At 36.6% G+C, this 17,187-nt stretch overlaps 1 protein-coding gene across 1 annotated transcript in view; it reads right to left on the reverse strand.

Moving 5' to 3' along the window:
• The window catches only part of LOC128545989 (uncharacterized), a 56,475-nt gene that overhangs the window by 10,798 nt on the left and 28,490 nt on the right, over positions 1-17,187 (reverse strand). The window contains exon 5 of the mRNA XM_053518894.1: positions 13,938-14,204. Coding sequence (XP_053374869.1) covers positions 13,938-14,204 — 267 coding nt within the window. The remainder of the gene's footprint in view (positions 1-13,937; positions 14,205-17,187) is intronic.

The following is a 17,187-nucleotide window of genomic DNA, read 5'->3' on the forward strand; positions in this document are numbered from 1 at the left end:
ACCAAAATTTGGTGAACATTCTTTAAGCAGTTCATTAAAATAAAATCTTTCAAAGATTTTTGATGTTGCCCAAAAATGTGTAAACATTACAACAAACTTCATGATAAGTTTTTTTCTTCTATTTTTAGCTCTATTGTACCCTATAAGGAACCAACTACAGACTAAGCTGGATAAGATCCATCCCACAAGTGATGAGACGAAAACATTAAAAGGCTTTTCTATTAGAAGTTCTAGTGACCCCTAAAAGGAGCCAAGTGTCCTCATTTAAATACAAGAGGGTCATGATTACCCTGGATCGCTCACCTGAGTAATATGAGCTCCATATTTCAAATGTCAAACTGATGCTAAAATATTAACAAAGTCAGTAGGTCATATTCATGATCAATGAAGTTCAGTTTTATGATCTGTGTGCAAAACTGTGTATGTCATCCAAATTTAAAGGCTGTACCTTAACAAGAGGGCCAAGATGGCCCTAGGTCGCTCACCTGAGAAACACACCATAACAGTTTAAACATGTCTGACCTAGTGATTTCGTGGAAACATATATTCTGACAAATTTTCATTAAGATTGGACCAAAAATGTTTTGTTTTGGGTTTAACGCCGTTTTTCAACAGTATTTCAGTCATGTAACGGCGGGGGACCAAAAATGTGGTCCCTTAAGTGTTAACAAGTATTTTCTTCTATTTGACCTAGTGACCTAGTTTTTGTGCTAAGATGACCTACATTCGAACCTGACCTAGATTTGATCAAGGCAATCATTCTGACAAAATGTCATCAATCTCAATTGAGAAATGCAGCCTCTATCGCATACAAAACGATTTTCTTTGATTTGTCCTAGTGAACTACTTTTTGACCCAAGATGACCCATATTGAAACAAGACCTTAATTTCATCAAGGCTATCATTTTGACCAAATTTCAAGAAGATCTACTGAAACTAGAATGTGTCTGTAGGACACAGGGTGTGCCCACCACTGGTACATTTGTCACAAATAAGTGGCAATAATTCAAATGTATGCAGTCTTAATGGGGTATAGCCTCAACAAACATTTTATGAAAAGGATTCATTATTCTAGGCGCTATACTTTTTGAGCTATGAGCATCACAAACAAAAAATCCACTATTTTGGCTATTTCAAGGGCCATAACTCTGTAATAAGAACTAAGATTCTCAAGAAGAATGCCAAGTGTGCAAGGTCACATCACGATATAGACTCCAGCAAGGTTTCCTGAATTTACATCAAATACTTTTTGAGCTAGGTATATAATTAGGTGAAAAAGTGCATTTTTTTACTATTTCAGGGGCCATAACTTTAAAAATAAGGGGTGGAGCCAGCCAAAAAATTAGAGGTGTGCAAGTTAATATCATGATTAAGACTTATGCGAGTTTTCAACCATTTATATTAAATACTTTTTGAGCTAGGTGTGTCACAAGGTGAAAATGTACATTTTTCACTATTTCAGGGGCCATAACTCTAAAAATAGGGGGCAGACCCAAATGAAAAATAGGAGGTGCACAAGTTCATATCATGATTAAGACTCATGCAAGGTTTCATGAATCTATATCAAATACTTTTTGAGCTAGGCATGTCAGAAGTTGAAAATGTGCATTTTTGACTACTTCAGGCGCCATAACTCTGAAAATTGGGGGCAGACCCTAATGAAAAATAGGAGGTGCGCAAGTTCATATCATGATTAAGACTCATGCAAGGTTTCATGAATCTATATCAAATACTTTTTGAGCTGGGCGTGTCACAAGGTGAAAATGTGTATTTTTGACTATTTCAGGGGCCATAACTCTGAAAATAGGGGGTGGAGCCAGATGAAAATTAGGAGGTGCGCAAGTTCATATCATGATTAAGACTCATGCAAGGTTTCATGAATCTATATCAAATACTTTTTGAGCTGGGCGTGTCACAAGGTGAAAATGTGTATTTTTGACTATTTCAGGGGCCATAACTCTGAAAATTGGGGGCAGACCCTAATGAAAAATAGGAGGTGCGCAAGTTCATGTCATGATTAAGACTCATGCAAGGTTTCATGAATCCATATCAAATACTTTTTGAGCTAGGCGTGTCACAAGGTCAAAATGTGCATTTTTGACTATTTCAGGGGCCATAACTCTGAAAATAGGGGGTGGAGCCAGAAGAAAAATAGGAGGTGCGCAAGTTCATATCATGATAAAGACTCATGCAAGGTTTCATCAATTTAGATCAAATACTTTTCGAGCTAGGCGCGTCACGGACGCACGGATGCACGGACAAGACCAAATCTATATGCCCCCACCACTCATGGGGTTGGGTGGGGGCACAAAAACAAGAGGGCCATGAAGGCCCTGTATCGCTCACCTGACCTAAAGATCATCAAGATTAACATTCTGACTAAGTTTCATTAAGATATGGTCATAAATGTGGCCTCTAGGGTGTTAACTAGCTTTTCCTTTGATTTGACCTGGTGACCTAGTTGTTGACCCCACATGACCCAGATTCGAACTTGACCTAAAGGTTATCAAGGTTAACATTCTGACCAAGTTTCATGAAGATACAGTCATAAATACAGCCTCTAGAGTGTTAACAAGCTTTTCCTTTGATTTGACCTGGTGACCTAGTTTTTGACCCCACCTGACCCAGATTTAAACTTGACCTATAGATCATCAACATTAACATTCTGAACAAGTTTCATTAAGATACGGTCATAAATGTGGCTTACACAGTGTTAACTAGCTTTTCCTTTGATTTGACCTGGTGACCTAGTTTTTGACCCTACATGACCCAGATTTAAAGACGGTCTAAAGATCATCAAGATTAACATTCTGACCAAGTTTCATTAACATAAAGTCATAAATATGGCCTCTAATGTGCTAATTAACTTTTCCTTTGATTTGACCCGGTGACCTAGTTTTTGACCCCACAAGACCCAGATTCGAACTTGACCTAAAGATCATCAAGATTAACATTCTGACTAAGTTTCATGAAAATAAAATCATAAATGTTGCCTCTAGAGTGTTAACAAGCTTTTCCTTTGATCTGACCAAGTGAACTAGTTTTTGACCTCAACTGACCCAGATTTGATCTTGACCTAATTTGTTTGTTTGTTTGTTTTGGGTTTAATGCCGTTTTTCAACAGTATTTCAGTCATGTAACGGCGGGCAGTTAACCTAACCAGTTTTCCTGGATTCTGTACCAGTACAAACCTGTTCTCCGCAAGTAACTGCCAACTTCCCCACATGAATGATCAGAGGTGGAGGACTAATGATCTTGACCTAAAGATTATCAAGATTAACATTCTGACGAAGTTTTATTAAGATACGGTCATAAATGTGACCTCTAGAGTGTTAACTAGCTGTTCCTTTGATTTGACCTGGTGACCTAGTTTTTGACCCTACATGTCCCAGATTCAAATATGACCTAAAGATCATCAAGGTTAACATTCTGACCAAGTTTCATGAAGATACAGTCATAAATGTGGCCTCTACAGTGTTAAAAAGCTTTTCCTTTGATTTGACCTGGTGACCTAGTTTTTGATCCCAGATGACCCAATATTGTACTCGTCCAAAATTTTATTGAGGGTAACATTCTGATCAAGTTTCATTAAGATTGGGCCAAAATTGTGACCTCTAGAGTGTTAACAAGCTTTTCCTTTGATTTGACCTGGTGACCTAGTTTTTGACCCCAGATGACCCAATATCGAACTCATCCAAGATTTTATTGAGAGTAACATTCTGACAAAGTTTCATTAAGATTGGGCTAAAATTGTGACCTCTAGAGTGTTAACAGTCAAATTGTTGACGACGACGGATGACGGACGGACGACTGACGACTGACGGACAACGGACACAGGGCAATCAGTAAAGCAAAATACAGCCTCTATCGCATACACAAGGTGTTTCTTTGATTTGACCCAGTGTCCTAGTTTTTGACCCCAGATGACCCATTTTCTAACTCGGCCTAGATTTCATCAAGGTAATTATTCTGACCAAAATTCATGAAGATAAATTGAACAAGAGGGCCATGATGGCCCTATATCGCTCACCTGTTATCATTGCACTTGAGGACAAGAAGGTACTCAGAAAAAATATCTAAGTACAAAGGACAGTAACAACAAAGGGAAGAAATTTAACCAAAAAGAAAAAAAAAATCTTACAAGGTACAGATATGTCAAAATACACCTTAAAATTGGAGGTACCATCCATGTTGTACCACAGAAAAGTGGTCTCGGTTTTTCCCTACCGCCAATAATAAAAAAAGTTACTAAAAATAAGCTATTTATAGTAACGTAAAAGGGAAGTAATTAAAAAAAAAAAAATATTGTAAGTGAACAAAAAATTAGTTACGGAGATATACCCATTTTAATTTGAAATAAAGGGAGGTAATTTGACATAAAATCAGTCCATAGTTATCTACCCTGATTGGGTCAGTCCAACTAATGACAATAATGAAATTTCAAATAGTCCTATAAGTACTTACTGATATAAATCCATTTTGATTACAATCAGGGGAGGTAATCAGATACAAAATAACTCTGAACCTACGCTTGGATCTGATTTGTCATGGAATCCAAGAATTTTTGTTGTTGAAGTTATTTTGGAAGTTTGTATCAAACAAGAGGGCCATGATGGCCCTATATCGCTCACCTGTTATCATTGCACTTGAGGACAAGAAGGTCCTCAGAAAAAATATCTAAGTCCAAAGGACAGTAACAACAAAGTGAAGAAATTTAACCGAAAAGAAAAAAAAAATTCTTACAAGGTACAGATATGTCAAAGTACACCTAAAAATTGGAGGTACCATCCATATTGTACCACAGAAAAGTGGTCTTGGTTTTTCCCTACGGCCAATAATAAAAAAGTTACTAAAATAAGCTATTTATAGTAACGTAAAAGGGAAGTAATTAAAAAAAAATTTATTGTAAGTGAACAAAAGAAGGATCTGCCAAATAAATTTGTTGACATAAATGAAATTTCAGATAAGTATCTTCATTAGGTACGGAGATATACCCATTTTAATTTGAAATAAAGGGAGGTAATTTGATATAAAATCAGTCCATAGTTATCTACCCTGATTTGCTCAGTCCAACTAATGACAATAATGAAATTTCAAATAAGTCCTATAAGTACTAACTGATATAAATCCAGTTTGATTACAATCAGGGGAGGTAATCAGATATAAAATAACTCTGGAACCTATGATTGGATCTGATTTGTCATGGAATCCAAGATTTATTGTTGTTGAAGATATTTTGGAAGTTTGTATCGAATAAAACCATAAATGAAGTCTCTATATGGCTGCAAAAGCCAAAATAGCCGATTTTGGACCTTTAAGGGGCCATAACTCTTGAACCCAAGATGGAATCTGGCCAGTTCAAGAAAGGAACCAAGATCTTGTGGTGATACAAGTTGTGTGCAAGTTTGGTTAAAATCAAATCATAAATGAAGCTGCTATTGTACAGACAAGGTCGAAATAGCTGATTTTGGCCCTTTCAGGGGCCATAACTCTGGACCCCATTATGGGATTTGGCCGTTTCAAGAAAGGAACCAAGATCTTATGGTGACACAAGTTTTGTGCAAGTTTCATTAAATTCAAATCATAAATGAAGCTGCTATTGTGAAGACAAGGTCAAAATAGCTAATTCTGGCCCTTTCAGGGGCCATAACTCTGGAACCCATAATGGAATCTCGCCAGTTCAAGAAAGGAACCAAGATCTTATGGTGATACAAGTTGTGTGCAAGTTTGGTTAAAATAAAATCATAAATGAAGCTGCTATTGTGCAGACAAGGTCAAAATAGCTAATTCTGGCCCTTTCAGGGGCCATAACTCTGAAACCCATAAAGGAATCTGGCTAGTTCAAGAAAGGAACCAAGATCTTATGGTGACACAAGTTTTGTGCAAGTTTGGTTAAAATCAAATCATAAATGAAGCTGCTATTGTGCAGACAAGGTCAAAATAGCTATTTTTGGCCCTTTCAGGGGCCATAACTCCGGAACCCATAATGGGATCTGGCCAGTTCAAGAAAGGAACCGAGATCTTATGGTGATACAAGTTGTGTGCAAGTTTGGTTAAAATAAAATCAGTAATGAAACCACTATCGTGCAGACACGAAATTGTTGACGGACGGACGGACGACGGACGACGGACGAAGGGTGATCACAAAAGCTCACCTTGTCACTATGTGACAGGTGAGCTAATAAAACCATAAATGAAGTCTCTATATGGCTGCAAAAGCCAAAATAGCCAATTTTGGACCTTTAAGGGGCCATAACTCTAGAACCCATGAGGAAATCTGGCCAGTTCAAGACAGGAACCAAGATCTTGTGGTGATACAAGTTGTGTGCAAGTTTGGTTAAAATTGAATCATAAATGAAGCTGCTATTGTGCAGACAAGGTCAAAATAGCTAATTTTGGCCCTTCCAGGGGCAGTAACTCTGGAACCCATTAAGGGATCTGGCCGGTTCAACTAAGGAATCAAGATCTTATGGTGACACAAGTTTTGTGCAAGTTTGATTAAATTCAAATCATAAATGAAGCTGCTATTGTGCAGACAAGGTCAAAATAGCTAATTCTGGTCCTTTCAGGGGCCATAACTCTGGAACCCATAAAGGAATCTGGCCAGTTCAAGAAAGGAACCAAGATCTTATGGTGATACAAGTTGTGTGCAAGTTTGGTTAAAATCAAATCATAAATGAAGCTGCTATTGTGCAGACAAGGTCAAAATAGCTAATTTTGGCCCTTTCAGGGGCCATAACTCTGGAACCCATAATGGGATCTGGCTGGTTCAAGAAAGGAACCAAGATCTTATGGTGACACAAGTTTTGTGTAAGTTTGATTAAATTCAAATCATAAATGAAGCTGCTATTGTGCAGACAAGGTCAAAATAGCTAATTTTGGCCCTTTCAAGGGCCATAACTCTGGAACCCATAATGGGATCTGGCCAGTTCAAGAAAGGAACCGAGATCTTATGGTGATACAAGTTGTGTGCAAGTTTGGTTAAAATAAATTCATAAATGAAACCACTATCGTGCAGACACGAAATTGTTGACGCAGGGACGGACGGACGCAGGCACGCATGGACTGACGACGGACGAAGTGTGTTCACAAAAGCTCACCTTGTCACTATGTGACAGGTGAGCTAAAAATACAGCCTCTATCGCCTACACAAGGTTTTTCTTTGATTTGACCTAGTGACCTAGTTTTTGAACCCAGATGACCCATTTTCAAACTCAGCCTAGATTTCATCAAGGTTAACATTCTGACCAAATTTCATGAAGATCAGTTGAAAAATACAGCCTCTATCACATACAGAAGCTAAATGTTGACAGACAGACAGACAGACAGACGGATGCCGGACATCAAGGATCACAAAAACTGCTCAGGTGAATTAAACTAGAATGTGTCTGCAGGACACAGGGTGTGCCCCCCACTAGTACATTTGTCACAAATAAGGGGAAATAATTAAAATGTTTACAGTCTTAATAGAGTATAGCATTTTAAGAAAAGGATTCATTATTCTAGGCCATATATTTTCTTGAGCTATGAGCATCACAAACAAAAAATCCACTATTTTGGCTATTTCAAGGGCCATAACTCTGTAATAAATGCCAAGATTCTCAGGAAGAATGCCAAGTGTGCAAGGACACATCATGATAAAGACTCAAGCAAGGTTTCATGAATTTACATCAAATACTTTTTGAGCTAGGCACATAACTAGGTGAAAATGTGCATTTTTTTACTATTTCAGGGACCATAACTTTAAAAATAGGGGGAGGAGCAGCCAAAAAATACTTTTTGAGCTAGGTGCATCACAAGGTGAAAATGTGCATTTTTGACTATTTCAGGGGCCTTAACTCTGAAAATAGGGGGCGGTGCCAGACGAAAAATAGGAGGTGCGCAAGTTCATATCATGATAAAGACTCATGCAAGGTTTCATCAATTTATATCAAGTACTTTTTGAGCTAGGCACGTCACGAACTTCGGACGGACGGACACACAGATGCACGGACAAGACCAAATCTGTATGCCCCCGCCACTCATGTGGGGGTGGGGTGGGGGGGGGCACGAAAACAAGAAAGTAGGTCAGCAGGTCAAGGTCACAGTCAAGTGACATCATATTACTTGGAATCATCAGGTAATTATAATCAAACAGTCTTGGAAATAGGATCAGATAATTATTTAAGTATTTTTTCCTATATAACTCATATAATAACTAAATGACCCCGGGGCGGGGCCTCTTTTAACCCCAGGGGCATAATTTGAACAATTTTGGTAGAGGACTACTAGGCAATGCATCATACCAAATATCAAAAGCCTAGGTTGTGTGGTTTTAGACAAGAAGATTTTTAAAGGTTTTTTTCCTACATAAGTCTATATAATCCTTGGGACCCCCAGGGCAGGGGATCTTTTCACCCCAGGGGTACAATTTGAACAATTTTGGTTGAGAACCATAAGACAATGCTACAAACCAAGTATCAACAGTCAGGGGTGTAACTGTAACTGTCCGACACAGGACTTTTTGACTGCAGACAAGTGAGTTTTTGCATTCCACAAATTTTCTGGTTTGACATGAGGAAAGGAAAGAATAATTTAGAAACGCTGAACATTGCTTCAAGTTTATGAAGTCTATAAATGAATTTAACATACGAAATTGATGTTTCATCCGCTGAGGGCCTCTCAATTTCTGCAGTTTTGGGAAAATCATACTGCGTCTTAATTTAGCATCTATTTTTCTGCATTCTGATTGGTTCCCTGTCACGGTCTCGCGTGATTCTGCACATGGTATCTTGGTGAATAGAAACCGGGACCGTAAACAATTATCAGTGATTCACAAAGTTTTGGACAAATTCGTTGTTGCAATTTCTTCCGCTAGTACGAGTCAGAAAGTTTCATGTGTCCTAATATGGCTTCGCATGGTATGATTGGCAGTCTTCTAGGCATTTCTGTTAAATGTTCGACTGCCTCGTGGACGAACACAAGCAAAAGTGTTGTAAGCTTAATTTTTAAACAGTTACAGTATTACATTTTACTACGATTGCTGATTACTACCTGTAGATTATTGTGCAAAATAAAGAATTATCATTGGTTTCATTGAAAATCCGGGCAAAGTAAGTTTTGACTGCAGACAAGTAGATTTTTAAGTCTCATTTGTCCGTGGACAAGTGAAAAATATTAGGATTTCCACACCTCTGGTTATAAACTGCAATAACTTGAAACAGTTACTCCCCTGACTGATCAAAGGCGTAAGTCTTGTGGTTTCAGACAAGAAGATTTTTAACATTTTTTTTTCAATATAAGTCTATGTCAAAGTTGGGACCCCCGGGGTGGGGCCATATTTGACCCTAGGGGAATAATTTGAATAATCTTGATAGAGGACCATAAGATGATGCTACATACCAAATATCAAAGCCCTAGGCCATGTGGTTTTGTTCAAGAAGATTTTCAATTTTTTCCCTATATAAGTCTATATAAACCATGTGACCCCCGGGGCGGGGCCATATATGATCCTAGGGGGATAATTTGAACAATCTTGGTAGAGGACCACTAGATGATGCTACACACCAGATATCAAAGCCCTAGGTCCTGTGGTTTTTGACAAGAAGATTTTTAAAGTTTTTCATTTTGGTTGCCATGTCAACCAGAGTTCTGCATGGAATTCAATTCTTTGAATAATTTTGAAAGGGGGCCACCCAAGGATCATTCCTGTGAAGTTTGGTGCAATTCTGCCCAGTAGTTTTCAAGAAGAAATTTTTTTTAGAAAATGTTGACTGACACACGACGGACGACACACGACACACACAAAAGCTCACCATGAGCCTTTGGCTCAGGTGAGCTAAAAACTGAGAAGATCCTTACAATGATGCTACAGAACATGTTTGATGAAGATCCATCCTGTGGTTCATGGTAAGTTCTTTAAAGCTATTTCTATTTTTATCTCTAGCAGCTCCTTAAAGGGGCTAAATGTCACCATATGGTCAAATTTGGGAAAGGAACCTAAATTGATGCAACAGACCAAGTTTGATAAAATCCATTAAATGGTTCATGAGAAGAAACCATTAAAGATATTTCTATTTACAACTTAAGCATCTCCTAAAAGAGGCTTACTGCCCCCAGCCAAGATGGCCCTAGGTCGCTCAGCAGAGTAACACACCATAACAGCGTAAACATGTTTCACCTAGTGACCCAGTTTTTGACACCACATGACGAAGTTTCAAACTCCTCCGAGTTTTCAAGGAGATAAACATTCTGACCAAGTTTCATGAAGACTGGAGCAAAAATGTGGCCTCTAGAGTGTAAACAAGATTTTTCTTCGGTTTAACCTCGTGACCTAGTTTTTTTACCCAACCGGACCTAATTTTTAACCCACCTTAGATTTCACAGGGAAATGTTCTGACCAACTTCAATTAAGATTGGAACAAAGTTTCATGAAGATTGGAGCAAAAAGGTGGTTATAGTGTAAACAAGATTTTCCTTTGACTTCACTAAGTGACCTAGTTTTTGACCCTACATGAACAAATATTTATGATGTGAGCGTCAAAATAGCTGACGAAAATAACTTTTTATATGCGAAAATAAGCTATATATAATATATATGATTTTTTACATTTTTTAAAACTGTATTTTATGTTACTTTAAAGAACATATTTGCACATACTTGTCTGCGAAAAAATAATTGATTTTATACCAGTAATAAAGAAATAAACAGCAAATATTTTAGATGTGTGCGTCAAAATCGCTGACAAAAATAACTGTTTATATGCGAAAATAAGCTATATGTTTCATTTTTTACATTTTAAAAATCTGCATTTTCTGTATTTTTGAAGAACATGTTTGTACATACTTATATACGAAAAATAATTGATTTTATACCAATAATAACTAAATGAACAGCAAATACTTTAGATGTGTGCGTTAAAATCGCTTACGAAAATAACATTAAGTGCGAAAATAAGCCATATGTTGGTTAATTTAAAGACAATGTTGACACATGTTTATAGATAAAAATCACTGATATTTGGTAGACAAATGATAAAATAAAGATCGATTATCGTTTCATTCTTTTACGATAATAACTTGTTTAAATTAATGCATATATACTGATAGTCATAATAGCAATTTCTCAAATGAATAAAGAAATATTTTCATAATAGTCGCACTTTTCTTTGAAGTTTATACACCAAAGCGTTATCTGATGTCACCACAATCGCTTAATTGATTGTTAATTGCAATGCGCACTGCAGATAAATATACACGTGCTGTATATCAACAATCAATTAATCAAGGTGTGATAATCCAATCAAAAATGATATGTTATTTGTAGTAGCAATTAAAGGGAACTATGGTGAGAAACAATATTATTTCAAAGAAACATAAATCGTTATTTTATATGATATATACTATTTTTCTATGTATTTTACTGAAATTACCCGTTTTCCTGATTATGATTTTAGATATTAATATAATGAAAAAGGTGACATAAAAAACTTCTGTGAATGACATTATAATTATTTATATTTGGTTGAAACCCATTGAAATGAGATGCATGTATCGTTCACCAAAAACAACAACAACAAAAATTATAGAGATTTAAAAGATGTGACTTTATTAAAGTTATTTTCGTAGATAAAATCAGCGAAATCGGCACATGGTTGAAAAAATCATTCATTTTTTTTTTTTTGGTATATAGCCATGTACTAAAATAGTCTTTAAGATGATTTTTAGAAAATAAACAATTAAACACCAAGTATGTAATATGTTATATCAAGGTTTTAAATAGATTCGTTCATAAATTATTTTCGTCATAAACGCGGCTGATACATAGTTCCCGTTATTTTCATTAATAAAAGATACAAATAATTGATTTTTCACATAGAGGTATTTACTGTTATAGTTTTTAAGAAAGTAAAAGAAGATATTTAAAAAAAATAATAAAGTTAAAACGATATGGCTTATTTTCGCATTTATTACGGCTATTTCGGTAACTGAAATCAGCGTGTCTGGCACACAAGTGATTACTATTTCGTTATTATAAGATTAAAATCGATCATTTTTCGTATGGGGGCATGTATTGTTATAGACTTAGATATAGCTTTTTTTCGATTTATTACGGTCATTTTCGTAAGTAAATTCAGCGCGGTTGGCATATAAATGATGATTATTTCGTTATCACGAGATAAAATTCATTCATTGGAGGCATGTACTAATATAGTCTTTAAGAAACTAAAAAAAGAATTTTAAAAAAATAAACTTATATAAAAGATATGGCTTATTTTCGCATTTATTACGGTTATTTTATAAATCAGCGCGGTTGGCATACAAATGCTGATTATTTCTTTATTATTACATAAAAATCACTCATTTTTCGTAAGGAGGTGTGTACTAATATAGCCTTTAAGAAAGTAAAAAAAGAATTTAAAAAAAAATAAAGAAATATAAAAAATATAGCTTATTTTCGTAAAAATTTCCTATTTTCACGAAAATAACCTTATTTTCGCACTTTAGGCTTACCGTGAACCAGATTTGAAATCTATAAGAATTCATGATATCAAACAATCTGACCAAGTTTTACGAAGATTTAATCAAAAATGTCGCCCCTAGTGTGTAAATAAGCTTTTTCTTTAATCTGACCTGGTGACCTAGTTTTTAACCCCAAATAACCCAGATGATGCCAGACCATCCATCTATACTAATAGCTCAACCTGAACCTTCAGTTCACTTGAGCTAAAAAGGGGGGAAAACTAATCTTGTCACATTAAACACATGTCACTATAAACTAGAGTTGCTTTTGAGAAAAGCGCATGTCTCCCACAACTGCCTAATCATCTAAATAGCAAGTCAGTCTTTATATACTGTTTACTCACTACAAATATACCTTTGAAGAGTAAAAAGGCCGATTTTGGGTAATTCAAGGGCCATAATTCTGGAGTGCCTCCGGCGATTTGGCTAGTTAATGAACCTGGTCGAGGAGTTATGGTAAAAAACATTTGGTTTAAGTTTGGTGAAGATCGGGTGAGAAATGTTGGACTTATAGCGTGGACGAGAATAAAAAGGCCAATTTTCGGTAAATCAAGGGCCATAATTCCAAAGTACCTGGGCCGATTTGGCTAGTTATCGAACTTGGCCGCGGACCTATGGTCAAACACATTTTGTTAAAGTTTGGTGATGCTCGGATGAGAAATGTTCAAGTTAGAGCGCAGACAAGAGTAAAAAGGCCGATTTTCTGTAATTCAAGAGCCATAACTCCGAAGTGCCTGGACCAATTTGGCTCATTATCGAACTTGCCCTACTAGAGCGCATGCACATTCATCAAGTCAAAAGGACTCCTATACTACTCAGACTGCATGCGCATTCCTGGAGCCAAAAGGACCCCTATACTACTCATGACTACTCATGAGTAGTATAGGGGTCCTTTTGGCTCCAGGAATGCGCCAAAAATCTGAGCATTTTTCGGTAATTCAAGGGCCATATTTCCAAAGTGCCTAGGCCGATTTGGCTAGTTATCGAACTTGGCCGAGCACTTTTTGGCAGACACATTTTGTTGAAGTTTGGTGAAGATCGGATGAGAAATGTTCGACTTAGAGTGCGGACAAGCTTTGTGACAGACACACACACACACACACACACACACACTGGAGTAAATTAATATGTCTCCCACACCACTGTGTGGTGGGAGACATAATAAATATAAAATGTTTAAACTGAATATCTTAAGTAATGACTTATATATGGGTGAATTGAAAAATTATGAGGTTATTTCTTCTCTCCTTACATTAGTTCAGTTCAGTTTTAGAAAGTTTTTTGGGGCAATTTATATCCAAATCGATAAATGTGTGCAATTTCAGCTTAATGGCTCAAGCAGTTTTAAATTTATATTAAACAATATAGCTAAATTTGTGCCATGTGCACATAAAAAAATGAAAAGAAACAGTGTACATATATAAACTTATCATTACCATTCACAGCATCCCAATTAATATTGACAGCTGAAGGAGCCATTTTCATCTGTGCCAAAAGATTTTCCACAGTAGCATCTGAACCTCTCATGCCCCGCCAGACATAAAACAGTCTGAATATTTGCAATCGTGTTCTGGGGTTATCTAACTTAATCTGGTCAATAGTAGGTGTAGGTACTCCAAGAAAAGGTCCCAGCATTTCCCAATTCATTCCAATGTGTTCAGAAATGGACACTAACTCTTTATCACCAGGGATCCTCTTATTTCCTGAAAATAGTTACATTTCATCAACTAAAATGACAAAAGATATTGGTAAAACACACATGCCTAACACGACGGAGGGCATCAAATTTTCAGTCCAGTAATTTTCAGTCTCCAGTATGTTGTGACCTTTTTGTTTGAGTCATCTAGTAACAGGATATGATCCTACGAAGTTTGATCCCTGTAGACAAAATTTAGTTTTCCCAAATCATTAATTTTTCATCCTCAAAGCCATTCTTATCTATTGAAGTAATAACCTTGAACAAATGAGGTTATCTAAATTTATCCGGTCACTTGCAGTATTTTCGACCCGATATCAGGGTGCCGTATACCTTTCTTGATATACCGTCAGTTGATCATGTGACCAGTGATATACGGTCAGTTGATCATGTGACCTTATGATCGATATTGTTGTCATAAGAAATTTTGCAATGAAACCATCATCACTGTGTTGGAAATGTCCGGACTTAGAAAATGAATGGTCAAATAATGAGTTTTTATTCAAAAACGAAGAAGTTATTGCGATTTTTTAATTGTAACCACATTACTGTGTCGGTGATTATGTCATTATATAAGTGACGTCATTACGAGTATGACGTCATTAAAACGGTTTTCGCACACTAATTTTGGTAAAATATATTGTCAAATATTGGAAAATGAAGTAATGACAAGATAAATAGAATAATAGGTTAGTGCCTAAGATGGAGAAAGTTTATCTGGCTCGGTTCCGGATGTTATCAGGTTCGCCTTCGGCTCACCCGATAACCTCCTCCACCTCGCCAAATAAACTTTCTCATCTACGGCACTAACCTATTATTCTCTAACTACCAACCGACCACTATAATTTATAGAGACTGAAGGCAGTTCTAGTTACCTGTACTGGTCAGAAATCATTCTTTATAAGAATGTCACTGTGACCTTGACCTGTGGCAAACTGACCCTTAAAGACTATCCACTGACTACAATAATCATCAGATCAATTTTGAAGGCAACAGAGTGACCCAGATACAGTCTTTAAATTATGGTGGCATTGACCTTTGACCTACAGACCCATACTGACCCAAATGTCTACAGGGGTTATCTACTCACCACAGGCAATCACTTTATGAAGTATGGAAACCAAAGGTCTAATGGTTTTCCACTAAATGAGATAATTTTCATTTTTTTTTTTACATTTTATTCAATATCGGAAGAATACCAACATACCAGGGATCAAACATAAACATATTTTTAGCAAACATTCCATCTTCTAAGATAATACAAAATAAGTAACACATTATCTGCTGTATTAGATACCAGTTTGGGTTAAAACTCTTCCTTTTTCATTTTATGTTCTATGTGGTCAGTTTAGATAAATTTACAAGTGGCTACATTCAGTGAAACTTAGTTGTTCAGCCACCAAAGTGAGGTAAAGAAGCGAGTTTCATCTGAGAGATATACAAGGGGGTTATGATGACCCTATATCGCTCACAAGTTAAACTTGGACTTGGAGTCAACAAGACAAACATTCTGACCAAGTTTCATGAAGACAAGGTCATAAATTAATGTGGCCTCTAAAGTGTTAACAACCTGTTCCTTTGATTTGAGTGGTGACCTAGTTTTTGACCCCACATGACCCAGTTTCGGACTTGGTAAAGCAATCATCAAGATAAACATTCATACCAAGTTTCACAAAGATAGGGTCAAAGATATGGCCCCTAGAGTGTTAACAAGCATTTCCTTTGATTTAAGCGGGTGACCTAGTTTTTGACCCCACATCACACAGTTTCAAACTTTTCCTAGAAATCATCAAGATGAACATTCTGACCAAGTTTCATGAAGATAGGATCATAAATGTGGCCTCAAGAGTGTTAACAAGCTTTTCCTTTCTTTTAACCGGAACGGTAAGACCTAGCTTTTGAACCAAAATGACCAAGTTTTGAACTTGGCATAGGAATCATCAAGATAAACAATCTGCAAGTTTAATGAAAATAGGGTCATAAATATGGCCTGTATAGTGTTAACAAGCACTTCCTTTGATTTGAAAGGGTGACCTACTTTTTAAAACCACATGACCCAGTTTCCAACTCGGCCTAGGAATCATCAAGATGAACATTCTGACCAAGTTTCATGAAGATAGGGTCAAAAATGTGGCATCTAGATTGTTAACAAGCTTTTTCTTCGATTTGACCTAGTGACCTAGTTTTTGACCCCAAATGACCCAGTTTCGAACTTGGCCTAGGAATCATCAAGATAAACATTCTGTGCAAGTTTGTATCAAATCAAAGCATAAATGAAACCTCTATATGGCTGAAAGGGCCAATATAGAAAATTTTGCCCCTTTCAGGGGCAGTAACTCTAGAGCCCATGATGGAATGTAGCTGGTTTTCGAAAGGAACCAACATATATTATTGTGACTTATGGGATCTGGCCATTTTTCAAAAGGAACTGAGATATTATGCCAATACAAGTTGTGTGCAAGTTTGATTAAAACAGATCTCTATCGTGTTCACAAGAAATTGTGACGGACGACAGATGGACGGACGGATGAAGGGCAATCACAAAAGCTCATGAGCTAATAACATATTTTGGCCCTTTAAAGAGCCATAACTCTGGAACCCATGATGAGAAAACTCGGATCTGGCCAGTTTTTAAACTGAACCAAGATATGCCTAAACTTTAATTAGATTCAATTGCAAAATGTGGTCTCTATCATGTTCAAAAGCCAAAAATAGCAAATTTTGGCCCTAGTTTTTTCCCATATGACCCAGTTTTGGCCTTGCCATGGCCTAGGGATCATCAAGATAAATGTTCTTACCAAGTTTTATGAAGATAGGGACTTAAATATGACATCCAGAGTGTTAACAAGCTTTTCCTTTAATTTGAGCATGTGACCTAGTTTTTGACAGCACATGAAACAGTTTCGCACTTGGTCTAGGAATAAAAAATCGGACCAAGTTTCACGAAGATAGGGTCATAAATGTGGCATCTAGGGTGCTAACAAGCTTTT

The sequence above is a fragment of the Mercenaria mercenaria genome, chromosome 12, assembly GCF_021730395.1.
Source record: "Mercenaria mercenaria strain notata chromosome 12, MADL_Memer_1, whole genome shotgun sequence".
Classification (NCBI taxonomy): domain Eukaryota; kingdom Metazoa; phylum Mollusca; class Bivalvia; order Venerida; family Veneridae; genus Mercenaria; species Mercenaria mercenaria.